Source organism: Coregonus clupeaformis, chromosome 5, assembly GCF_020615455.1.
Source record: "Coregonus clupeaformis isolate EN_2021a chromosome 5, ASM2061545v1, whole genome shotgun sequence".
NCBI classification, from domain to species: Eukaryota; Metazoa; Chordata; class Actinopteri; order Salmoniformes; family Salmonidae; genus Coregonus; species Coregonus clupeaformis.
The window spans coordinates 778,037-803,938 of record NC_059196.1 but is presented as its reverse complement, the minus strand read 5'-3'; the positions used below and the strand labels follow the sequence as shown (position 1 = coordinate 803,938).

Below are 25,902 nucleotides of genomic sequence, written 5' to 3'. Positions count from 1 at the left end.
AACATTGACAATATATCTGCTGCTTGATATTGCATCTTTTCCAATGAAGGGCAACAGGCTATTCCAAAACCGTGCTTAAAATAATGTCAAACACGAGCTCCAGTTCCTCACGTTTTGTTCCTTCTTTTCTGATACTTTGTCACCATGTCTTGTAAACTGGTCATGATGAAGGATGACAGACAGAGACACAAAGAAACAAAGAATACAAACACAAAACAAACAAAAGAAAAGTGAGACCGGAAGTAGGTAAGTAGTCCAGTAAACCAAAAGAACGTGATGATTAGGCTAATGCTTGAAGGATCTACATCCTAAATCATTGTGGATATCACGGCTGATGTTATGGTGGTGATGATGACGACCATAGAGATCCTATTCAATTACTATTATTCTAAATCCTAATTCTATGATGATGACCCTGTTGTTCTATTAAATATATTTCCTCCCAGTGGGAGAGATTCAACCACTGCATATTGCACGCCACATATGACTGTAAGTCGCTTTAGATAAAAGCGTCTGCTAAATGGCATATTATTATTTATTATTATCATCCTGATCCACATCCAGTTACTGTGTGGAGAAGAAAGAGTACACAGTATACTCAAACCTGTTTTACAGAGCTATTTACTGCTGAAAGTCCTTCTCCCCGGGACTGCACTCATAAACAAACAAATAAACAAACAAGGCTCGGCAGGAGCGAGTACATAAATAAGGAACGGGAGGAGACAGAACTCAATTTCATTGATGTAGCTTTAGCTAGCCGCCTATCTCATCGAATACAGGAAACAGAGTAATATTTCCCCCCAAAAAATGCCAGAAAATTAAGCCCAGCATTTTTCAGGGCATAAATCTTTCAGTGTGTGAATAAGAAATGACGGCGTCGGGGGAGAGTTCTGTCTGATTGCTTTATCCAAGGCCTCTTTCAATGGAACATCCATCTTCCAATCTACAGTTTAACTGTGTAACAGTAGCTGCTCTCTATGCTGAGTGTGTGCTGACTAGCCTATACTTGCTGTCATGAGAGGACAAGAGGTAAATTAATCAATTCTTTCTATTAAGTGAATGTATATGTTCGGCCACTAAATAGACAGCTATACCTGTTGATGAGGTCCTCGTTGTCGTCACTCTCCATCTCGTCCTCGATGGCGGCCTGGAGGTCACCAATCCTCTTGAAGGCTAGTTTAAGGTCCGCCTGCAGGCTCTGATTGGCTGCCTCCAAGCTTTCAATATCCATTTCCTGTTGGAAGAGAGTGAGACACTCTAAACTAAGGTCCCAGCATTACACCTACATCTGACAATTTCTGAAGTCTCTTTGTCAGTCTCATTTCCCTAAATGTCTACTACTCCTGAACAAAACAAGGTTGATGGGAACTGCAGCCGTTATTTCATATCTTCAAAGTGCGCCACTGTAAAAAGCCAGTCTGTACACTGTCCCAGTCGGCTTGGCCCATTTGTGACTTTGGGTCTTACCAGCTCGTGTTTCTTGCGGCTGGCCTCTCCCTCCTTCTTGGCCAGCTCTCCCATCTCCTCCTTGATATCTCTGATCTGTCTCTGGAGCCGCTTGTTCTGCTCCTTCTCCCGAGTCTCGCTGGTGCTGCGGTGATCCCGCTCCTCTGTTAGCTTCTCAAGGTTCTCCTTCAGACGGGCAACCAGGCTCTGAATGACCAACAGCAGGGACCATGTTAGAAGAACCACTGCACTCACAGTCTATACAGTATCTGGCACAGGCGAGAGACCTTATCATACATGCAGCTATGAGAGATGCTCCATATCTAAAAGGGGATTCAGTTGAGGAAAAACCTACACTTACTTGCATTTGAGATATTTCCCCAAATAAGGGCAAGAAACTGGGCCTACTCATTAAACAGCCTACCTGCAAAACATAGTTCTGCTACATACTGTATTTGCACCACAGAGGAATTCTCCAGCATTTCTTACGAGCACTTATAACAACTTTAATGCACTGAAAAGGCTAAATCCAGCCTCCATACCAATACTAAACAGCCAACTTTGTTAAAGTATACCATTAGCCTTCAGCCCCTCCATGTTTCACACTGTGAGTTCTGCTCGCTGTCTGCTAAGATGAGATGTATCCAGCCACTCACAGTGGTTTCAAATGCCATGCGTAGCAAAAAGACATGGCTAAACACGACCTTAAAACCCCTTATAACTCTGGATGTACAGTGAGGGAAAAAAATATTTGATCCCCTGCTGATTTTGTACGTTTGCCCACTGACAAAGAAATGATCCGTCTATAATTTTAATGGTAGGTTTATTTGAACAGTGAGAGACAGAATAACAACAAAAATCCAGAAAAACGCATGTCAAAAAAGTTATAAATTGATTGCATTTTAATGAGGGAAATAAGTATTTGACCCCCTCTCAATCAGAAAGATTTCTGGCTCCCAGATGTCTTTTATACAGGTAACGATCTGAGATTAGGAGCACACTCTTAAAGGGAGAGATCCTAATCTCAGCTTGTTACCTGTATAAAAGACACCTGTCCACAGAAGCAATCAATCAATCAGATTCCAAACTCTCCACCATGGCCAAGACCAAAGAGCTCTCCAAGGATGTCAGGGACAAGATTGTAGACCTACACAAGGCTGGAATGGGCTACAAGACCATCGCCAAGCAGCTTGGTGAGAAGGTGACAACAGTTGGTGCGATTATTCGCAAATGGAAGAAACACAAAAGACCTGTCAATCTCCCTCGGCCTGGGGCTCCAGGTCCCCCTGCTCAAGAAAGCACATATACAGGCCCGTCTGAAGTTTGCCAATGAACATCTGAATGATTCAGAGGAGAACTGGGTGAAAGTGTTGTGGTCAGATGAGACCAAAATCGAGCTCTTTGTTATCAACTCAACTCGCCGTGTTTGGAGGAGGAGGAATGCTGCCTATGACCCCAAGAACACCATCCCCACCATCAAACATGGAGGTGGAAACATTATGCTTTGGGGTATTTTTCTGCTTAGGGGACAGGACAACTTCACCGCATCAAAGGGACGATGGACGGGGCCATGTACCGTCAAATCTTGGGTGAGAACCTCCTTCCCTCAGCCAGGGCATTGGAAATGGGTCGTGGATGGGTATTCCAGCATGACAATGAACCAAAACACATGGCCAAGGCAACAAAGGAGTGGCTCAAGAATAAGCACATTAAGGTCCTGGAGTGGCCTAGCCAGTCTCCAGACCATAATCCCACAGAAAATCTGTGGAAGGAGCTGAAGGTTCGAGTTGCCAAACGTCAGCCTCGAAACCTTAATGACTTGGAGAAGATCTGCAAAGAGGAGTGGGACAAAATCCCTCCTGAGATGTGTGCAAACCTGGTGGCCAACTACAAGAAACGTCTGACCTCTGTGATTGCCAACAAGGGTTTTGCCACCAAGTACTAAGTCATGTTTTGCAGAGGGGTCAAATACTTATTTCCCTCATTAAAATGCAAATCAATTTATAACATTTTTGACATGCGTTTTTCTGGATTTTTTTGTTGTTATTCTGTGTCTCACTGTTCAAATAAACCTACCATTAAAATTATAGACTGATCATGTCTTTGTCAGTGGGCAAACGTACAAAATCAGCAGGGGATCAAATACTTTTTTCCCTCACTGTATCTTTCCCAAAGCTGAACAATGCTTAACCAGTCTTAGATGGTCTTTGTATTATTCCAGCCAGTGGAGAACATCGAAAGAGAGGGATTCTCGGAGAGAGTTTTACTTTTATTTGTTTATTTCTTTGTTCTTTATTTATAGATTTTCAGATATAAGAACAGAAACAGAAAAACCCAAACCCCTCCCTCCCTCCCTCCCTCCCCCTTTAGTTTTGAGTGTAAAAAGTTAAAGCAGTGTGTCTGGAACATTGCTGGTAATTACAAGTCTAAAAGTTGCCAAAACCAGCAGAGATGCATTTGTCAGTGAGGCAGAAAATTGATTAAAATGTTTCCCTGGCTGTGTGCGAACAGTAACCTTTATCCTTCACTTAAACGTTTGTCCCAGAATGTAATTTGAAACTGACAGAATAACAAATTATTAAATTATATTGTGGAGTGAATAGAATAGAACAGAGCAGAAGGTGTTTTCTAACTAACTGTGATAACAGTCCGAGCTAGAAGAAGGTTATGTGAGGCTGAACCCAGCACTGAGTGGGCAATACTTGCATGGTATAACAGAGGGGGGTGGAGGTAGTGGGAGTCAATCGTCCTGAGGAAATGTTTTTCATTTACTCCAAAAAAAGTAGCCCATTCATCCCCTGGGCAATTCTTCAGCCCTAACCTTCCACAAACACACACACACACACGCACGCACGCACTCACACACACCCACCCACACTCAGGCACTCACGCACGCACACACTCGACAGGCCGCCAGACGCAAACCAGCGCTCCTCCTCTAGAAAATCCCTCAACCCCCTGATTGCACTCACCTCCAAGCGTTTGACCTGCGTCTTCTCAAACTCCATCTTGGTCTCCATCTCTCGGATCTTGGCCTCCTGCCTGCTGACCAGAGACTTTTCCACCATAGAAGTCTCCTGGAACTCCAGCTGGCTCTGCAGTGCCGAGAGCTGAGGGAGTGAAACACACGATTAGGAACACACACACAAGGCAGAGTTTTAGAATGAACAACATACTGTACCAGCAACAAACTGATATCATACAGTATTCAGACCCCTTGACTTTTCCAAAATGTTGTTACGTTACAACCTTATTCTAAAATGGATTAAATTGTTTTTTTCCTCATCAATCTACACACAATACTCCATTATGACAAAGCAAAAACAGGTTTTTAGAAATGTTTGCAAATATATTGTGATGTCACGAGAGGCTGTGTCCTGGAGGGACGTTACATCCCCCTGAGATGGCTGCAAACCCAGACAGCTATGGCTCCATCTGCTGGTATGGTCGGGAACTCCAACCCTCTATGGCCAATCTTCCCACGCAGCTGAAACCAATCAGGAGGTGATGAGCTGAAGGTTTGTTGAAGGGAAGAGACACGGTCTCCAAGCTGGGCTCTCTGGAGGACAAGAGTGCTGCACGTCCACTTCCATGAGGAATATAAGGATTTGGAGATACTTACCTTTGGGAAATACTCACCTTTGGATATATGCACCTGTGGAAATACGTGTGGGACATTTGGAAGGAAGTTTTGCTGGGTTGGCCACTAGCTGCAACGTGGAATACAGTAAGACTGGGGAAACGTTATTTGAGCGAGGGAGAGTTATGATTTTGGATGTGGAAGAGACATCCCTGAACTGTTAACCCTTAAAGAGCCACCAGAGAACAGAATTGTGTTATACTTTCGTTAGTTTCCCAAGACCTTTAATAAAATCCTTGTTTTGGTTGAACCTGGTCTCCTTGCACTACTTGAGCAATCCCGCTGAAAGCTGTGTAGCCTCTCGTGACATCACAGATGGTGGAGAATACAGGCACGCTCAAGCGTTAATAGTGCAGGTCAGAGGAGGATACCGAAGGTTTGATCACCCAGTTTTCCAAGTTGGCCGTAGGCTCCCCGCCGACTGAAATGGAGGACATATTGAAAGCCCTTGTTGCTGGCCAGCAAGCCCAGATGCAAGCAAACGTGGCTCTCTTGGAGGAGCAAAAGAAAGCCAACCTTCTGAAGGCAGAGGAAGTGCAGTTGCAGAGACAGAGGGTGGTCCAAAATACCCGCCCAATAAAGGCAAGTGACTTTATATCTAAGATGGGAGCTACCGATGACATTGAGGCATACCTGCATGCATTTGAGGCCACGGCCACTAGGGAAGCCTGGCCCAAGCAACAGTGGGTTGGTCTGTTAGCCCCCTTTCTAACCGGGGAATCGCTGAATGCTGTCCGGGACCTGGGCCCTGACCAGGTTACTGACTATGATGCCCCTGAAGTCTGAGATCCTCAGCAGATATGGACTCACAAAGTTTGGTATGGCCCAGCGCTTTCACAGGTGGACCTTCCAACCAGACCAACCTCCTCGGGCGCAGATGCATGAACTTGTCCGAATCGCAAGGAAATGGCTGGATCCGCAGAGGAATACAGCAGCGGCGGTGGTGGAGGCCGTTGTGGTGGATCGTTACCTACGCGCCCCTGCCTTATGAGGCAAAACGGTTCATCAGTCAACAGGCCTTGACCACGGCTGATCTGACCGTGGAAGCTGTGGAAAAGTACCAGGCCACAGCGGAGATGCTGAATGCTTCCCGAAAAGACCCCAGGAGTGCGGCCCCACCACCAATGGGAAGAACCCGTCCAAAGGACCCCAAGGTCTCGAACCCAGCCACGTCAGGACTTATCCCGGCTCCAGGGGGAGCCAGAAACCAGGCGGGTCCAAGAAGAGTACACCAGGAGGGGGAAACTCGACAGTGTTACCGGTGTGGGGAGATGGGACATATCTCCTGGCAGTGTGGGAAACCAGCCGATGAACCTATGTCCACTGCGGAGTCCTCCAGCTCAGCACCCACACACCGTTTTGCCTCGCTCTTGGGAGTCGTAGATGGCGGCCCAGATCGACCCCCCACCTGCCCGGTAACTGTGAATCACCATGATGTGGAGGCCTTACTGGATTCTGGTAGCCGGGCCACCCTGGTGCGTAAGGATTTGGTGGGCCCAACGTGTCTGACCCCGGGGAAAGTCCTCCCAGTTTCCTGTGTCCATGGGGACACCAGAGAATACCCCATTACTGAACTTACAATGACCAGCACACGGGGAACCATACACACGACGGGCGGGGGTGGTTGATTCCCTCCCCGTCCCTGTCCTAATTGGACGAGACTGCCCAGCCTTTACCCACTCTGGAGAGAGTCTCAGGAGAGGATAACCCGAGTACCTCGGAAACGGAGAGGCAAGACTCATCCTGGGAAGGCTCCGGTGCAATCCTCCGAGTTACTCACTCCCGCCCGGGCTCTGATAGGGATGGCAGGTGCCCAGACCGACACAGAGACGGAGCTACAGAATCTGGACAAAGAACTGTCTGGTCTGAAGGGGACCGCTGAGAGGTATCGTTTGTTAAAGCAACAGTTAGACATGAAGACAGAAGAGTTAGATATCCTCCAGGCTAAACTCCAACAGAGCTCCTTCCCTAAGCAACAGGAGGAGCTGGAGAGGCTGCGCAGGACCATCGAGGAGTGTGAGGAGACCCTGCGCAGTAGTAAGGAGGTCCAGAAGAAGGCAGAGGAGAAGTACAAGGTGTTGGAGAACAAGATGAAGAATGCGGAGGCAGAGAGAGAGAAGGAACTGAAAGCTGCTCAACAGAAGCTAAACTCTGCTAAAACCAAGGCTGATCGTTCAGTAAGAAACTCAAGGAGAGACAACAGGAGGCTGAGTCCCTGGTCCTAGAGTTGGAGGAGTTGAAGAGAGAGCAGTCTGGCAAGCACCACGGCAATGCGGGACGCCCTCTCCCGGCGTGATGCCTTCTTCGCTGCCTTTACCCGGCGAGGCGTCGGTCCCGAGGAGGGGGATGTGTGATGTCACGAGAGGCTGTGTCCTGGAGGGACGTTACATCCCCTGAGATGGCTGCAAACCCAGACAGCTATGGCTCCATCTGCTGGTATGGTCGGGAACTCCAACCCTCTATGGCCAATCTTCCCACGCAGCTGAAACCAATCAGGAGGTGATGAGCTGAAGGTTTGTTGAAGGGAAGAGACACGGTCTCCAAGCTGGGCTCTCTGGAGGACAAGAGTGCTGCACGTCCACTTCCATGAGGAATATAAGGATTTGGAGATACTTACCTTTGGGAAATACTCACCTTTGGATATATGCACCTGTGGAAATACGTGTGGGACATTTGGAAGGAAGTTTTGCTGGGTTGGCCACTAGCTGCAACGTGGAATACAGTAAGACTGGGGAAACGTTATTTGAGCGAGGGAGAGTTATGATTTTGGATGTGGAAGAGACATCCCTGAACTGTTAACCCTTAAAGAGCCACCAGAGAACAGAATTGTGTTATACTTTCGTTAGTTTCCCAAGACCTTTAATAAAATCCTTGTTTTGGTTGAACCTGGTCTCCTTGCACTACTTGAGCAATCCCGCTGAAAGCTGTGTAGCCTCTCGTGACATCACAATATATATACACACTTCCGTTCAAAAGTTTGGGGTCACTTAGAAAGAAAAGCAAATGTTTTTGTCCATTAAAATAACATCAAATTGATCAGAAATACAGTATAGACATTGTTAATGTTGTAAATGGCTATTGTAGCTGGAAACGGCTGATTTTTAATGGAATATCTACATAGGCGTACAGAGGCCCATTATCAGCAACCATCAGTCCTGTGTTCCAATGGCACGTTGTGTTTTAATCCAAATTTATCATTTTAAAAGGCTAACTGATCATTAGAAAACCCCTTTTGCAATTATGTTAGCACAGCTGAAAACTGTTGTGCTGATTAAAGAAGCAATAAAACTGGACTTCTTGAGACTAGTCGAGTATCTGGAGCATCAGCAATTGTGGGTTCGATTACAGGCTCAAAGTGGCCAGAAACAAAGAACTTTCTTCTGAAACTCGTCAGTCTATTCTTGTTCTGAGAAATGAAGGCTATTCCATGCGAGAAATTGCTAAGAAACTGAAGATCTCGTACAACGCTGTGTACTACTCCCTTCACAGAACAGCGCAAACAGGCTCTAACCTGAATAGAAAGAGGAGAAAAAAAGAATAAAAATAAAAAATAAAAAGAGGAGTGGGAGGCCCTGGTGCGCAACTGAGCAAGAGGACAAATACATTACAGTGTCTAGTTTGAGAAACAGACGCCTCACAGGTCCTCAACTGGCAGCTTCATTAAATAGTACCCGCAAAACACCAGTCTCAACGGCAACAGTGAAGAGGCGACTCCGGGATGCTGACCTTCTAGGCAGAGTTGCAAAGAAAAAGCCATATCTCAGACTGGCCAATAAAAATAAAAGTTTAAGATGGGCAGTGAAATATCATATTCACATAAGTATTCAGACCCTTTACTCAGTACTTTGATGAAGCACCTTTGGCAGCAATTACAGCCTCAAGTCTTCTTGGGTATGACGCTACAAGCTTAGCACACCTGTTTTTGGGGAGTTTCTCCCACTCTTCGCTGCAAATCCTCTCAAGCTTTGGATGGGAAGCGTCGCTGCACTGCTGTTTTCAGGTCTCTCCAGAGATGTTAGATCGGGTTCAAGTCCGGGCTCTGGCTGGGCCACTCAAGGACATTCAGAGACTTGTCCCAAAGCCATTCCTGCATTGTCTTAGCTGTGTGCTTAGGGTCGTTGTCTTGTTGGAATGTGAACCATCGCCCCAGTCTGAGGTCCTGAGCGCTCTTGGAGCAGGATTTCATCAAGGATCTCTCTGTACTTTGCTCTGTTCATCTTTCACTCGATCCTGACTAGTTTCCCAGTCCCTGCCACTGAAAAACATCCCCACAACATGATTCTGCCACCACCATGCTTCACCATAGGTATAGTGCCAGGTTTCCTCCAGACGTGACGCTTGGCATTCAGGCCAAATAGTTAAATATTGGATTCATCAGACCAGAGAATCTTGTTTTTCATGGTCAGAGTCCTTTAGGTGCCTTTTGGCAAACTCCAAGCGGGCTGTCATGTTGTCACGACTTCTGCTGAGGCTGCCTCCCCTCCTTGTTCGGGCAGGTTTCGGCATCACCGGCTTACTAGCTACTGCCGATCCATTTATCAACTCTCCATTTGTCTTGTCTTCAATCACACACACCCGGTCCTTATTACCTCATTAGTCATTGTATACAGTGGGGGAAAAAAGTATTTAGTCAGCCACCAATTGTGCAAGTTCTCCCACTTAAAAAGATGAGAGAGGCCTGTAATTTTCATCATAGGTACACGTCAACTATGACAGACAAAATGAGATTTTTTTCTCTCCAGAAAATCACATTGTAGGATTTTTTATGAATTTATTTGCAAATTATGGTGGAAAATAAGTATTTGGTCAATAACAAAAGTTTCTCAATACTTTGTTATATACCCTTTGTTGGCAATGACACAGGTCAAATGTTTTCTGTAAGTCTTCACAAGGTTTTCACACACTGTTGCTGGTATTTTGGCCCATTCCTCCATGCAGATCTCCTCTAGAGCAGTGATGTTTTGGGGCTGTCGCTGGGCAACACGGACTTTCAACTCCCTACAAAGATTTTCTATGGGTTTGAGATCTGGAGACTGGCTAGGCCACTCCAGGACCTTGAAATGCTTCTTACGAAGCCACTCCTTCGTTGCCCAGGTGGTGTGTTTGGGATCATTGTCATGCTGAAAGACCCAGCCACGTTTCATCTTCAATGCCCTTGCTGATGGAAGGAGGTTTTCACTCAAAATCTCACGATACATGGCCCCATTCATTCTTTCCTTTACACGGATCAGTCGTCCTGGTCCCTTTGCAGAAAAACAGCCCCAAAGCATGATGTTTCCACCCCCATGCTTCACAGTAGGTATGGTGTTCTTTGGATGCAACTCAGCATTCTTTGTCCTCCAAACACGACGAGTTGAGTTTTTACCAAAAAGTTATATTTTGGTTTCATCTGACCATATGACATTCTCCCAATCCTCTTCTGGATCATCCAAATGCACTCTAGCAAACTTCAGACGGGCCTGGACATGTACTGGCTTAAGCAGGGGGACACGTCTGGCACTGCAGGATTTGAGTCCCTGGCGGCGTAGTGTGTTACTGATGGTAGGCTTTGTTACTTTGGTCCCAGCTCTCTGCAGGTCATTCACTAGGTCTCCCCGTGTGATTCTGGGATTTTTGCTCACCGTTCTTGTGATCATTTTGACCCCACAGGGTGAGAACTTGCGTGGAGCCCCAGATCGAGGGAGATTATCAGTGGTCTTGTATGTCTTCCATTTCCTAATAATTGCTCCCACGGTTGATTTCTTCAAACCAAGCTGCTTACCTATTGCAGATTCAGTCTTCCCAGCCTGGTGCAGGTCTATAATTTTGTTTCTGGTGTCCTTTGACAGCTCTTTGGTCTTGGCCATAGTGGAGTTTGGAGTGTGACTGTTTGAGGTTGTGGACAGGTGTATTTTATACTGATAACAAGTTCAAACAGGTGCCATTAATACAGGTAACGAGTGGAGGACAGAGGAGCCTCTTAAAGAAGAAGTTACAGGTCTGTGAGAGCCAGAAATCTTGCTTGTTTGTAGGTGACCAAATACTTACAGTGGGGAAAAAAAGTATTTAGTCAGCCACCAATTGTGCAAGTTCTCCCACTTAGAAAGATGAGAGAGGCCTGTAATTTTCATCATAGGTACACGTCAACTATGACAGACAAATTGAGGGGAAAAAATCCAGAAAATCACATTGTAGGATTTTTAATGAATTTATTTGCAAATTATGGTGGAAAATAAGTATTTGGTTTTTAAGTGGGAGAACTTGCACAATTGGTGGCTGACTAAATACTTTTTTTCCCCACTGTATTTTCCACCATAATTTGCAAATAAATTCATTAAAAATCCTACAATGTGATTTTCTGGATTTTTTTTCTCAATTTGTCTGTCATAGTTGACGTGTACCTATGATGAAAATTACAGGCCTCTCTCATCTTTTTAAGTGGGAGAACTTGCACAACTGGTGGCTGACTAAATACATTTTTTCCCCACTGTAAGTGTTCCCTCTGCTTCCTTGTCTGTGTGGGTGATTGTTTATTGTGGAGGTTAGTGAAGCTCGGTGGAGCTCGTGTATTTTGTATTGACGGGAGTATTTCCCATGTGCCTTCTATTTTCCAGTGCGCCTGTTTTGTGCCCTGTGTTTGACGCATTTCTGCGTAAACCTGTATTTTGCGGATTAAAGCCTGTTATTCTGTGATTTACCCTCCTGCGCCTGACTCCTTCAACACCACCTCATCACACATGTGCCTTTTACTGAGGAGTGGCTTCCGTCTGGTCACTCTACCATACAGGCCTGATTGGTGGAGTGCTGCAGAGTTGGTTGTCCTTCTGGAAGGTTCTCCCATCCCCACAGAGGAACTCTGGAGCTCTGTCAGAGTGACCATTGGGTTCTTGGTCACCTCTCTGACCAAGGGGCCCTTCTCCCCCGATTGCTCAGTTTGGCCAGGCGGCCAGCCCATGAAGAGTCTTGGTGGTTCCAAACTTCTTCCATTTAAGAATGATGGAGGCCACTGTGTTTTGGGGGACCTTCAATATTGCAGAAATGCGTTTCCCAGATCTGTGCCTCGACTCAATCCTGTCTCGGAGCTCTACAGACAATTCCTTCAAGCTCATGGCTTGGTTTTTTCTCTGACATGCACTGTCAATTGTGGGACCTTATATAGACAGGTGTGTGCCTTTCCAAATCATGTCCAATCAATTGAATTTACCACAGGTGGACTCCAATTAAGTTGTAGAAACATCTCAAGGATGTTCATGGAAACAGGTTGCACCTGAGCTCAATTTTGAGTCTCATGGCAAAGGGTAATACATTTGCAAAAACTTCTAAAAACCTGTTTTCACTTTGTCATTATGGGGTATTGTGTGTAGATTGATGAAGATTTGTATTTATTTAATCCATTTTAGAAAAAGGCTGTAACGTAACAAAATGTGTAAAAGGGGTCTGAATACTTTCCGAATGCACTGTATTAATACTGAACAAAAATATAAACGCAACATGCAACAATTTACAGATATGCATCTGTTGGTCGCAGATACCTTAAAAAAAATGGGCCTCAGGATCTCGTCACGGTATTTCTGTGCATTCAAATTGCCATCGATAAAATGCAATTGTGTTTGTTGTCCGTAGCTTATGCCTGCCCATACCATAACCCCACCATGGGGCACTCTGTTAACAACGTTGACATCAGCAAACGGCTCGCCCACACAACGCCATACACATGGTCTGCGTTTGTGAGGCCGGTTGGATATACTGCCAAATTCTCAAAAACGACGTTGGAGGCGGCTTATGGTAGAGAAATTAACATTAAATTCTCTGGCAACAGCTCTGGTGGACATTCCTGCAGTCAGCATTCCAATTGCACGCTCCCTCAAAACTTTTGACATCTGTGGCACTGTGTTGTGTGACAAAACTGCACATTTTAGAGTGTTCTTTTATTTTCCCCAGCACAAGGTGCACCTGTGTAATGATCATGCTGTTTAATCAGCTTCTTGATATGCCACACCTGTCAGGTGGATGGTTTATCTTGGCAAACGAGAAATGCTCACTAACAGGGATGTAAACTAATTTGTGCACAACATTTGAGAGAAATAAGCTTTTTGTGCATATGGAACACTTCTGGGATCTTTTATTTCAGCTCATGAAACATGGGACCAACACTTTACATGTTGCGTTTATATTTTTGTTCCGTGTATATTATGTTATCATATATGAATGCAACAGCCTACAGTAATAGTGCTAATGTTCTCAGAACACTAGTGTTACAGCCCACCAATGCTGAAACACAACCTCCACACAACTGGTGATCTATATCCACACCAGGGCCTTAGGCCTGAGGGCTACTCTCTATATCCACACCAGGGCCTTAGGCCTGAAGGCTACTCTCTATATATGTATGAAAATGTATGCACTCACTAACTGTAAGTCGCTCTGGATAAGAGCGTCTGCTAAATGACTAAAATGTAAAAAATATATATCCACACCAGGGCCTTAGGCCTGAGGGCTACTCTCTATATCCACACCAAGGCCTGAGGGCTACTCTCTATATCCACACCAGGGCCTTAGGCCTGAGGGCTACTCTCTACATCGACACCAGGGCCTTAGGCCTGAGGGCTACTCTCTATATCCACACCAGGGCCTTAGGCCTGAGGGCTACTCTCTACATCGACACCAGGGCCTTAGGCCTGAGGGCTACTCTCTATATCCACACCAGGGCCTTAGGGCTACTCTCTATTTCCACACCAGGGCCTTAGGCCTGAGGGCTACTCTCTATATCCACACCAGGGCCTTAGGCCTGAGGGCTACTCTCTACATCGACACCAAGGCCTTAGGCCTGAGGGCTACTCTCTATATTCACACCAGGGCCTTAGGCCTGAGGGCTACTCTCTATATCCACACCAAGGCCCGAGGGCTACTCTCTATTTCCACACCAGGGCCTTAGGCCTGAGGGCTACTCTCTATTTCCACACCAGGGCCTTAGGCCTCAGGGCTACTCTCTATATCCACACCAGGGCCTTAGGCCTGAGGGCTACTCTCTATTTCCACACCAGGGCCTTAGGCCTGAGGGCTACTCTCTATTTCCACACCAGGGCCTTAGGCCTGAGGGCTACTCTCTATTTCCACACCAGGGCCTTAGGCCTGAGGGCTACTCTCTATTTCCAAACCAGGGCCTTAGGCCTGAGGGTTAGTCTCTATTTCCACACCAGGGCCTTAGGCCTGAGTGCTACTCTCTATTTCCACACCAGGGCCTTAGGCCTGAGGGCTACTCTCTATTTCCACACCAGGGCCTTAGGCATGAGGGCTACTCTCTATTTCCACACCAGGGCCTTAGGCCTGAGGGCTACTCTCTATTTCCACACCAGGGCCTTAGGCCTGAGGGCTACTCTCTATTTCCACACCAGGGCCTTAGGCCTGAGGGCTACTCTCTATTTCCAAACCAGGGCCTTAGGCCTGAGGGCTACTCTCTATTTCCACACCAGGTCCTTAGGCCTGAGGGCTACTCTCTGAGCCATGCACCTCTGTCATTGTTCTCTCCCCTGAGTGAAAAGTTGAAAACACTTCACATCTCTACAGGGGTTCCAGATCCAGATCAACCTTCCTCTTTAGGAGTAGCCCGGCATCTCTCTACAGAGCGCTTCAGAATTTTAACATAGTTCAGACCAGGATAGGGCTTCAAACACCAGACATCGTTACAGGCATTTCATTTATATTATTCAAAGCGTAGAGACGTGCCCCAGACTGAATTCCTTTTCATTCTTTCTAAAAGTTGCTCCGCTGTTTCAAAACAGACAGAAACTATTTGCTAGGAATAGTAATTTCCAGAATATTGACTTTGGGATGTGTGTGGGCGGTCAGACGAGGCCTCTTTGTTTAATCTGAAACCAATAAACTAACATCTAGCTTTATGCCCGCCAGTCCAACTCAAGTCTTTAAATAGGCCTAAAGTAATCTTCAAGGAAAGAAAAGTTGACCGTTTTAAAACATACTGACTATATAATTATTATTATTATGTATTTCGAGGTGAAGTGAAAGAAACTGTCCTTTACAAGCTCCTGTATGAGGGAGCCCCTGGGAGCACCGTGTACGTTCAATAAGATGACAGCTTCCCTGTCATAATGACTGACTAGGTATCAGAGAGAGAGTGGAAGAGAGAGAGAGAGAGCGTGAGGAGAGAGAGCGAGAGAGAGCAGGGGGGGAGAGAGAGAGAGGGGGCGAGAGCTTGTGGAAGAGAGGGGGGGGAGAGGCAGCTAGAGAAAAAGGGGGATTTGGACACGGTCCTCTTAGCCTGATGATCATAGATCCCCCATCCCCCTCCCTCTCAGCGACAGCGGGGATAATTGTTCCGAGGCCAGGGTCTCTGATGGTTATCTCCAGATTGGAGCACCACACCGTGTGTCACGCTACAACAAAATGTCCCATGTCTGGGTGGGATCACGGGGCAACAGACAGAGAGAGGTAAAGGTATTACAGGCTTGATCCCTTGCAGGGTCACCTTGATTTGATGTTGACAAGAACAGCCACACAGACTGTGACCACACTACACGACTCTACAATGAAATCACTAGGACTGAAGGGTGCATATGCTAAAGCTGTGGGCTACTAAAGCCAAACGTCACAGCCTGACTGGGCACCGTGACAGACAACAGTCAGACAGACGTTCTCCATCTTCAACTGTCAAACGGAGTTGACCAATTCTGTTATTCTGATACACATCTTTCAAAAATGACACATTGATTATACCATGTCAATCATTTGTAAGGACTACCATGCAAAGAGAGGGGATAGGGGTGGAGGAATTTAAATTCCATGAGGCAGATGACTTATGTCAGCAAGCTAGTCCTGCTCAATGAGTCCCATTATGTTGTTATAAGTGCAGACAAAGCGCTGCATTAGGATAGGATAGCCCTGTCTATTCCCTATACCCTCCCGGCTAAACAACTGTGTTCCAGTGAACTGTACCTTCTCCTGGACATCCTGCTTCTCCTTGAGGGCCTCCTCCAGCTGGGCTTGTAGGTCAGAGATCTGGGCTAGGTTCTGAGTCGACTACACGTACGCACGCCCGCCGGCCCGCCCACACACACACACACACACACACACACACACACACACACACACAGAGAGGTTAGCTACTGGTCTGTCTGATCGGTTTAACACTAAGTTATCTCTACAGTGTACTGCATGATGTTTACTTTAGTATCACAGTACAACATAATATATTCATTCCCATTTTGTCTACACAGCCAACAGATTGATAAACAACCATAAACAAACATATTGATGGGGACAATGTCACAGGGATATCTTTTTAAAAGCAAGAGCAAGGAGGGGAGACATCAATACATCTAATTTCAATGTGACCGATGTGAAAGCACTTCTTAGAGATTAGGGACGGGATACATTCATTTGGAACTAGTGGAAGCGGATCACTCATATTTCCACCAGTGTCAGACAGAGCTCAATTTTCATTTCCACTTGATAGCAATCTGCTCTACACAGATACATTAACACTAATGGAGAGCACTAAGCTGGTGCCAAATACTACTTACACCATTGAAATAACGCAGAATTACCCTCGCATTGTGTGTGTGTGACTGTGTGTGTGTGTTACCTGGGCGACAGCTGACTTGTGCTTCTTCATGAGCTCGTTCATATCCTCCTGGTCCTCCTCCATACGAGACTGCAGATCATTCTTCTCCCTCTGCAGCCTGCTCAACTGCTCCTCCAGCTGAGAGAGAGAGACAGAGAGAGAGAGAGAGAGAGCGGGAGAGAGAGATATAAAGAATGTGTAAAATAGGATGCTGACTTCTGTAACTGTACATTCAATATTGTGAAACGGATATTGATGAAGATTTTTCAGTAAACTATTGGATAAACAAAGTTAATCACAGACATGGCGAACATATAGTCAGAATTCTCTGTTGCTGGGCAAGAACTTAATTGGTTCCTTTCACTGGGTTTGTGTGTGTGTGTGTGGGGATCTGACCTCGGGTCGAATTCCTCGCTCTTACCTAATCCATGGCTGTCCTACTTTATCAGAGACTGAAACCAGACTGTTGCCTTTTGCCTCTCTCCTCAAACAAAGTCCTGAGAGCGGAGCCAGAGTTGAACAGAGTTCAGACTAATCATGAGTAATTACAGCATGACGGGAGGGGAGAGAGGAGTTGGGTTTGGGTATGTTTGAGAGATTGAGTGTGGACCTGTCATGTCCAACAAACAATCTTCAGGTCAAGCCAGGGTTGAACAGAGTTTAAACTGAACATGATTGTTTTTGCATGACAAGGGCTTGATTGATTGTACTACTATTGTTTCTAAACTGAAGAGAAGTCAAATGTAGCCGCTATCATAGACTAAGGAAGTGGGCGGAGCGGTCGAGAGGGGGAAACTGAAGATAATGATGGGGGAACCTAAGAGGGAGGGTCTTTAAGCTAAGATGTATGTGAATATGACTATATAAACGGAGAGCTGAGAGGTAGACGGGAGATGCTTTACAAATCATCTCGGCTTTTGTCTATTTGTAATAAAGTCTATCTTAATTCTACAAAAACTCTGAAATACTTTGATTCTTTGATTAGTATAAGGCCAAACTTTTCCACATCAATATTGAGCCAACCAACTGACCCTAGAATAATATTGTTTCAGGATATATTCACGATTTACTCCATATGTTATAAACCATAAGAATGCTTAGCAGTACAATAGAATCTTACAGTGGAGGCATATTACCCCTTCCACAAAGACTCTCCTCTGATCATGGGCTAACACACTGTCTGTTCCCAGTCATTATCAACCTAGCCAATTAGCGGCTAATGCTAGCAGGGTGCTCCTAACTGACTTCAGTGGGAACGTCAGAGGCGTAATCCCATTTCTATAATTACTTCAACAATGCAGAGAGGTGCAGCAGGGAGATGAGCGGGGCTGGGGACAGTCAGGGGATGTATTAATACATGATGAATAATGTGGATATCAGAAAAGGCTAATGAATCCATTAGTACATAGCTGAGGGATGAGAGGACTTGTAAAGCACGCTGGCACAATGACATCCGTCTTATTAACATGGAGGGGAAAACGACCTGGGGAATAGAACCAACAGAATTCCTTGGAAAGAAATTGCAAGATTTCATACTGGTATTAATTACATGGTTGTTATTTTAATAAGGAGATACCCATTCAATGTTTATTTCCTATGTTTGACCAAATAAATGCCCTCATTTCCAAAAAATATGTGCAAGTAAAGTAAATATCAACCCCAACCTTGACTTGTTTGTTCCTGCTGTACTTCCATGCCAGGAAAACATTAAATAAACCATAGACAATCATGTCATTAAAATGTACATTTAGACTGATGAAATCAGTGTGTGCTGCAACCTGCAAAACATCTATCCATCCATTTCTCCATCCATCTCTCCTAGTATCTGTTGTTCCTGACCTGCTGCTGTGTGAACTCAATGACCTTTCCCTCTCGCTGCGGAGATAATATTCACCCAACGACTGCTGTATTAAACTGTAATGGATTTCAAGGTGATACGTCTTGTTCAAATTAGAAATGTTTAGGGAAACATGCCATCATGGGCGAAAATAATTTCCCTGCACTCATAATGGCAGTCTCAGAGGTGGACCAGTATGAAAAAAATAAATGTATGCACTCACTAACTGTAAGTCGCTCTGGATAAGAGCGTCTGCAAAATGACTAAAATGTAAAAAAAATTGATGTCACAGCAAGAAAGAGGTGAGGACGTGGGAGGGAAAGAGAAAGGGAGAGAGATTCACTCCACTGGCTTCCAGTTGAAGCTCGCATCCACTGCAAAACCATGGTACTTGCCTACGGAGCAGCAAGAGGAACTGCCCCTCCCTACCTTCAGGCTATGCTCAAACTCTACACCCCAACCCGAGTATTCCGTACTGCCACCTCTGGTTTCTTGGCTCTCGCTCAGCCCAGTCCAAGCTCTTCTCTGTCCTGGCACCCCAATGGTGGGACCAGCTTCCCCCTGAATCTAGGACAGCAGAGTCCCTGCCCATCTTCCGAAATCATCTGAAACCCTTCCTCTTCAAAGAGTATATTCAATAATCCCACAGCACCGCCCCACCCCTCCTCCCCAACATCTTGTGCGCTCTGAATAAATGTTATTCAACCGCTGAAAAGGTCATGATGTATGAAATAGGTCAGTGGTAGGAAATGGTGTACTGTACTCACAGCCTGTTTGGCTTTGGAGATGTCATCCATCTGCACATGCAAGTCCTCAATCTCCACCTCCATAGATTTACGGGCCTTCACTGCTGCCGCACAGGTGAACTCTGACTCCTCCAGCTGAGACAAAGGGAGAGGGAGATAGAGAGAGAGAGAGAGAGAGAGAGAGAGAGAGAGAGAGAGAGAGAGAGAGAGAGAGAGAGAGATAGACAGGCAGACATAGAGAGAAAGAGATTCAAATCCATTATCGAAATTCAATTGAAATCTTATTGTGATGTTTCTTGACTTTCCCAGTATCTCTGTGGTGTGTCAGGGAGGTGTAGGAACTGGACGAGTGTGCTAGGGGTACTACCTACCTGGTTTTTGAGCTGGGCGATCTCTCTCTTGCTGGGGGCGTTGTTCTTCATGTGGTCCAGCATGATCTGGGCGTCGGCCAGCAGGGCCTTGGTACGCTTCAGATCCTTCCTCAGCCTCTTCTCTGTCTCCACATCTCTGGGGTTCACCTGGGGACAGCAGCAACACAACCAGATTACGACCAGCTGAACACCTTACACCACACACTAAACATAGTACGAACAAAAGCCTGCATAATCTGTAACTATCCAGTAGGAGGGTTGACAACCACTGGACATATAACTAGTCTGGGGAAAGCCTGTACAAGGTAGACGGTAGACTGGTAGGGAGTGTGTGACTGTACCTGGTCCTGGGCAGACAGTAGCTTGGTCTCCAGGTCTCTCCTTTCACGTAGGACCTTCTGTTTGTCATCATACTCCTCCTCCAGCTGGACTTCTATCTGCTTCAGCTGAAAACACAGGAACACACACTATATGGTGACCCATGAAATGTGATCCAACTGAAAGAGACATGTTTACATAATAAAACTGAGTCATCGTCTATGTTTGTGCTTTGGTGACGAAACCAGCTATTTGTGGCTACTATAGTCACACATTGCCACAACTAATCATTTGCCTTTAGAGTCATGTAAGGTTGTCGGTGTGTGCTGTACCTTCTTACTGCAGGACTGTCTGATCTCCTCCACCTCCTCGTCTTTACTTTCAATCTCCTTGGAGTGTGTCTGGCGCAGTCTTTCTGTCTCCATCTCCAGACGCAGCTTAGCCTGCACAACACAAAGACAGAGTATATGAGTGTCATCCTCAGTGGAGTGTGTGTGCACGCATCTGCATGTGTGTGTACAAGTGTGAGTCTCTGTGTGAGTCTCTCTGTGTGTGTGTGTGTGTGTGTGTGTCTGCATGTGTGTGTACACGTGTGTGTCTCTCTGTGTGTGTGTGTATGTGTGTGTGTGTGTATGTGTGTGTGTATAACTCTGTACCTGCTCCAGCATCTGTATAGTTCCGGCCTGTTCATCCAGCTCCTCTTCCTGGTCTTTGACCTTGGCCTCCAGGTCACGTATCGTCTTCTTCACCTTGGACAGCGACGCCTCGTCCTTGGTCTCCTGGGATGACAGGTCCAGCAGCTCCGCCTCCAGCTGTTCTAACTTCACGTTCTGCGCACACATTTCCAGGTCCTTGTCCTATAGAGGGAGAGGGGACACATTAAGACACACATCTCCAGGTCCTTGTCCTATAGAGGGAGAGGGGACACATTAAGACACACATCTCCAGGTCCTTGTCCTATAGAGGGAGAGGGGACACATTAAGACACACATCTCCAGGTCCTTGTCCTATAGAGGGAGAGGGGACACATTAAGACACACATCTCCAGGTCCTTGTCCTATAGAGGGAGAGGGGACACATTAAGACACACATCTCCAGGTCCTTGTCCTATAGAGGACAGACTATCATGGGCAGACTATCATGGGCATTAATATTGAGTTGGTCCCCCCATTGCTGCTATAACAGCCTCCACTCTTCTGGGAAGGCTTTCCACTAGATGTTGGAACATTGCTGTGGGGACTTGCTTCCATTCAGCCACAAGAGTATTAGTGAGGTCGGGCACTGATGTTGGCCGATTAGGCCTGGCTCGCAGTCGGCGTTCTAATTCATCCCAAAGGTGTTTGATGGGGTTGAGGTCAAGGCTCTGTGCAGGCCAGTCAAGTTCTTCCACACCGATCTCGATAAACCATTTCTGAATGGACCTCGCTTTGTGCACGGGGGCATTGTCATGCTCAAACAGGAAAGGGCCTTCCCAAAACTGTTGCCACAAAGTTGGAAGCACAGAATTGTCTAGAATGTCATTGTATGCTGTAGAGTTAAGATTTCCCTTCATTGGAACTAAGGCGCTTAGCCCGAACCATGAAAAACAGCCCCAGACCATTATTCCTCATCCACCAAACTTTACAGTTGGCACTACGCATTCGGGCAGGTAGCGTTCTCCTGGCATCCGCCAAACCCAGATTAATCCGTCGGACTGCCAGATGGTGAAGCGTGATTCATCACTCCAGAGAACGCTTTTCCACTGCTCCAGAGTCCAATGGCGGCAAGCTTTACACCACTCCAGCCAATGCTTGTCATTGCGCATGGTGGTCTTAGGCTTGTGTGCGACTGCTCGGCCATGGAAACCAATTTCATGATGCTCCTGACGAACAGTTCTTGTGCTGATATTGCTTCCAGAGGCAGTTTGGAACTTGGTAGTGAGTGTTGCAACCGAGGAGAGATGATTTTTACGCGCTTCAGCACTCGGTGGTCCCGTTCTGTGGCCTACCACTTCGTGGCTGAGCAGTTGTTGCTCCTAGATGTTTCCACTTCACAATAACAGTGCTTACAGTGAACGGGGCAGGTCTAGCAGGGCAGAAATTTGACGAACTGACTCGTTGGAAAGGTGGCATCCTATGATGGTGCCACGTTGAAAGTCACTGAGCTCTTTAGTACAGGCCATTCTACTGACAATGTTTGTCTATGGAGATTGCATGGCTGTGTGCTCGATTTTATACACCTGTCAGCAACGGGTGTGGCTTAAATAGCCAAATCCACTAATTTGAAGGTGTATCCACATACTTTTGGCCATGTAGTGTATTTGATGAGAATCAAACATAGGATACAAAATCAATTCTAGCTCTTAAAGGGGCAGTAGCCTACATTGGGTGTACAATTTTCAATTACAGCATTCTTTATTCTGCAGTTATTGATGTGCTATTTATTCTGTTACCAATCAAATGTACATGTTAATAGTATCTTCTGATTACAATTATTATGTCTCATCTTTTAACTAAATGCAATCTATTAGCTTCCAAAATGTATGTAGGTATATCTAGCTGTCCGATAACACATTCTGATGGAATGGCTTGTCCTGCACTTGAGTGCATTGAGTGAATGTTGGAAAAAGATATTGGTTTCTTTCTAAACATAGCAATGTGAAATTCAAATAGGACTCGGACCACAAAATAGGTGAAGTGAACTGGCAAAAGAGTTGAGTCCTCATCCAAAGGCAAGGGCAGTGTGAATACAAAGGGAACTGAGTTATTTTACCACAGAGTTGACTATATGTGAAAACACCCTAAACACATATCTCCAGATCCTTGTCCTATAGGTGGATACACACACAATCCAAAAGTATGTTCATTCAAATAGCTGTGCTTGATTGAGCTTGCCATGGAGCCAATGGAATGGTCTCAAAAATGCAACCCCAGCCACCTGACACTCCGGGAAGACTAAAATGCTCAAAGTACTTGAAAGATTTCAAATAATATTTGAATCCATTTTTGGCACACACACAGAGATGTGGTAGGCCAGTAGTGTTGGTGTTTGTACAGTAGAGTACAGTACAGTACCTGCAGTTGCTGTCGCAGGCTGAACACCTCTCCAGTCAGCATGTCCTTCTCTCTGCTCAACTTCTCTCTAATATTCTTCTCCCTCTGAACCTCCTCCTGAGAGAGGTTCTGCTCCGAGTCAAACCTGACACACACACACACAGTCATGTTAATACCCTGTCTGGCTAGACACACACCCTGCCGTGAGTCCTCTATCGACATAGAACAACATACTCATACTGGTACAGTACATGTGCACACACACACTCCCCATAGCCGTGACAGCCACGGGGGGAGTATCTGTCGTCCTGTTTACTTATTGAACTAAAGGGGCTTAGACAGCAGGGGCCTCTAACCAGCACAGCCAAGCTTAGAGACCACACATTTTTGCAGCATCCCAAGTAAGTTTCCTAGCCTTTACTGATCTCCTAGATTCATTTGTATTATATCTCTCCTACTCTGCTGAGGTGTGATATCACTCAGTAACCATTACCACAGAGAGATAGAGAGAGAGAGAAAGAGAGAGAGACAGAGAGAAAGAGAGAGAGAGAGGGGGTGGGGAGACAGAGAGAGAGGAGAGAGAGCGGGAGAGAGAGAGAGAGATTGAGAGAGTACTGTGGTGTTTTACCCAGGACTTTAAAGATTTAAAGTTACAGTGAAGATCTAAGGTAGTGAGCTCTGTTTCTTCTTCAAGTCACAGTGAGAGAGTATGAGTAATATCAGGTTGTAGTTGCAGATCTGAATGTACTGTTTGAGTTATGTGTATGAGTGTGTGGCGCACACCTGTGTGTATTTGCGTGTGTCTGCATCATAGACTTAGATAGACATCGCATCATTGTATCTGTCTTATTACGGTGTCTAGGAGAGCATAGACAGTGCCATTGAGGCCATCTCCATTTTGAAGTAGACCATTTTCTTCTTCTTCTTCTATGAGTTGGTAAACAAACTAAAAGGGTGCACCATGTCACCTATGTGTTGTTTAAACAGGTATAAAGCCAAGGTTGGCAATTTACTGCCAACTGCAGTTATGGAATATTTCCTCATGAGTATAATTCATTGGCTGATCCGTCCTGGTGACCTGGATGGAATTATATGAAACCATCCTTAACCCATAGAAAGTCCCACCCAGTTGACTACTTCAAAATGGTGAAAGTCCTCAATGGTGCTGCCCATGCTACAACAGACTTTTGAGTACTAGAGTCCTCTATCTATCTCTATGGTCTGTGTTCACGTGTGTTTGTCGACCTACAGAGTGTGTGCATTATGAACTGAACTCACTTCCTCTGTTTCTTCTCCAGGTCATGGTTGCGGCTCTGCTGGCCCTCCAGGTGTAGCTTGGTGTCCTGTAGCTCAGCCGTCAATCTCTGACACTTCTTCTTCAGCTGCTGGGCCGTACGCTGCACCTCCTCACTGTCTGCCTGGAGGTCACTTAGCTGGAGGGGGACGGAGGCAGGGAGATAGAGAGAGAGATGTGTAACATTTAAAATCTTTTTTCAAAATAAGCAGAGGCATGAAATAGGTCAAAGCGTCTGTTAGCTTCTGTCAAGCTGTCCGTCTAAGTGGCCGACCAGGTGAGACGGACAGAGAGAGAAAGAAAAGACTAGTTATTGCTTCACTGCTCCTTTTACGAGTGAGCACAGAGGAGTTGTCAAAACAGAGAAAGGGGCTGAGAAAAAGACAGAGATAAAGAAAAGCCAGACAGAGATAGACAAAGACAGGGACAGACAGACAGACACCTGCCCAACAATGAAGAAAGGAGATATAAAAGGAGAGACAGAGAGACAGACAGACCCACCGACGACAGTAGTCAACTACTTCTGTGTTTGTAGCTAGATGAGGTAAGTGTAAATCCCAACGTGCAAGTGTGTGTAAGCAGGGCGAGGTTGAGTTAGATGTGTGTGTGTAGCTAGATGAGGTAGGTGTAAATCCCAACGTGCAAGTGTGTGTAAGCAGGGCGAGGTTGAGTTAGAAGTGTGTGTGTGTGTCACGGTTTCGGCCGAGGCTGCTCCTTCTCCTTGTTCGGGCAGGCTTCGGCGGTCGTCGTCTCCGGAGTACTAGCTGCCACCGTTCTATGTTTCTATGTTTGATTGGTTTTGTCTGTTTGTTACACCTGTTCATTGTTAAGTGTTCATTATGCGTCCTATTTAGTTCTCTTGTGTTTGGTCAGGTGTTGTGTGTAATTATTCGATGTCACGTGTAGTAGTTGGTTCGCTGTTCTGTGCTCTCTGTATTTCGTTTTGTTTGAGAGAGTCCTGCACGTTGTGCGCATTTACTTTGGTTCTTACCAGTGTGCGTATGTTTCGCCTGTGGCCTGTTGCTGTGTTTGGCTTGTATTTTCGGACTTCACTAAAGACATCTGTTTCGAATCTCTGTGTGTCCTGCGTGTGATTCCACGTTACCTCTACACTCAACCCTGACAGAATTACACACCATCTCTATGGAATCAGCAGGAGCACCCACACCCACAGAGATCATCGAGGAGCGCCTTCGTGGACAGGAGGACAGGATCAACCAAATCGGGCACGCCCTGGACCGAGTGATGAACACCCTCCATCGATGGGAGACCAGCGGGGTACCCACACCCCCACCATCACCATCGGTCAGCCCGCCTGTCCAACTTCCGGAACCCAGTGGGATTCGGCTCTCGCTCCCGAGGGCGTACGACGGCACCGCTGCCGGGTGTCAGGGGTTCCTGTTGCAAGTTGAACTCTACCTCGCCACCGTACACCCGGCGCCCTCGGGACACGAGAGCGTTTCCGCCCTCATCTCCTGTCTCACCAGCAAGGCGTTGGAGTGGGCCAACGCCGAATGGAGGAGAATAGACGCCGCTACTATCACCTATGCGGAGTTCTCCCGCCGCTTCCGTGCAGTGTTTGACCATCCACCGGAGGGGAAGGCGGCGGGGGAGCATCTATTCTACCTCCGGCAGGGGATGAGGAGTGCTCAGGAGTT

At 46.2% G+C, this 25,902-nt stretch overlaps 1 protein-coding gene across 4 annotated transcripts in view; it reads right to left on the bottom strand.

Moving 5' to 3' along the window:
• The window catches only part of LOC121558156 (unconventional myosin-XVIIIa-like), a 153,285-nt gene that overhangs the window by 8,481 nt on the left and 118,902 nt on the right, over nucleotides 1-25,902 (bottom strand). For 3 of the 4 annotated variants that reach the window (XM_045211603.1, XM_045211605.1, XM_045211602.1), the window contains 13 exons: nucleotides 24,229-24,383; nucleotides 22,972-23,095; nucleotides 20,575-20,775; nucleotides 20,251-20,361; nucleotides 19,942-20,046; nucleotides 19,601-19,747; nucleotides 19,251-19,364; nucleotides 16,668-16,784; nucleotides 16,019-16,102; nucleotides 4,419-4,556; nucleotides 1,468-1,653; nucleotides 1,095-1,234; nucleotides 112-156 (listed from right to left, as the gene is read on the bottom strand). In XM_045211603.1, coding sequence (XP_045067538.1) covers nucleotides 112-156; nucleotides 1,095-1,234; nucleotides 1,468-1,653; nucleotides 4,419-4,556; nucleotides 16,019-16,102; nucleotides 16,668-16,784; nucleotides 19,251-19,364; nucleotides 19,601-19,747; nucleotides 19,942-20,046; nucleotides 20,251-20,361; nucleotides 20,575-20,775; nucleotides 22,972-23,095; nucleotides 24,229-24,383 — 1,667 coding nt within the window. The remainder of the gene's footprint in view (nucleotides 1-111; nucleotides 157-1,094; nucleotides 1,235-1,467; nucleotides 1,654-4,418; nucleotides 4,557-16,018; nucleotides 16,103-16,667; nucleotides 16,785-19,250; nucleotides 19,365-19,600; nucleotides 19,748-19,941; nucleotides 20,047-20,250; nucleotides 20,362-20,574; nucleotides 20,776-22,971; nucleotides 23,096-24,228; nucleotides 24,384-25,902) is intronic. The other variant, XM_045211608.1, reaches the window with a different exon arrangement.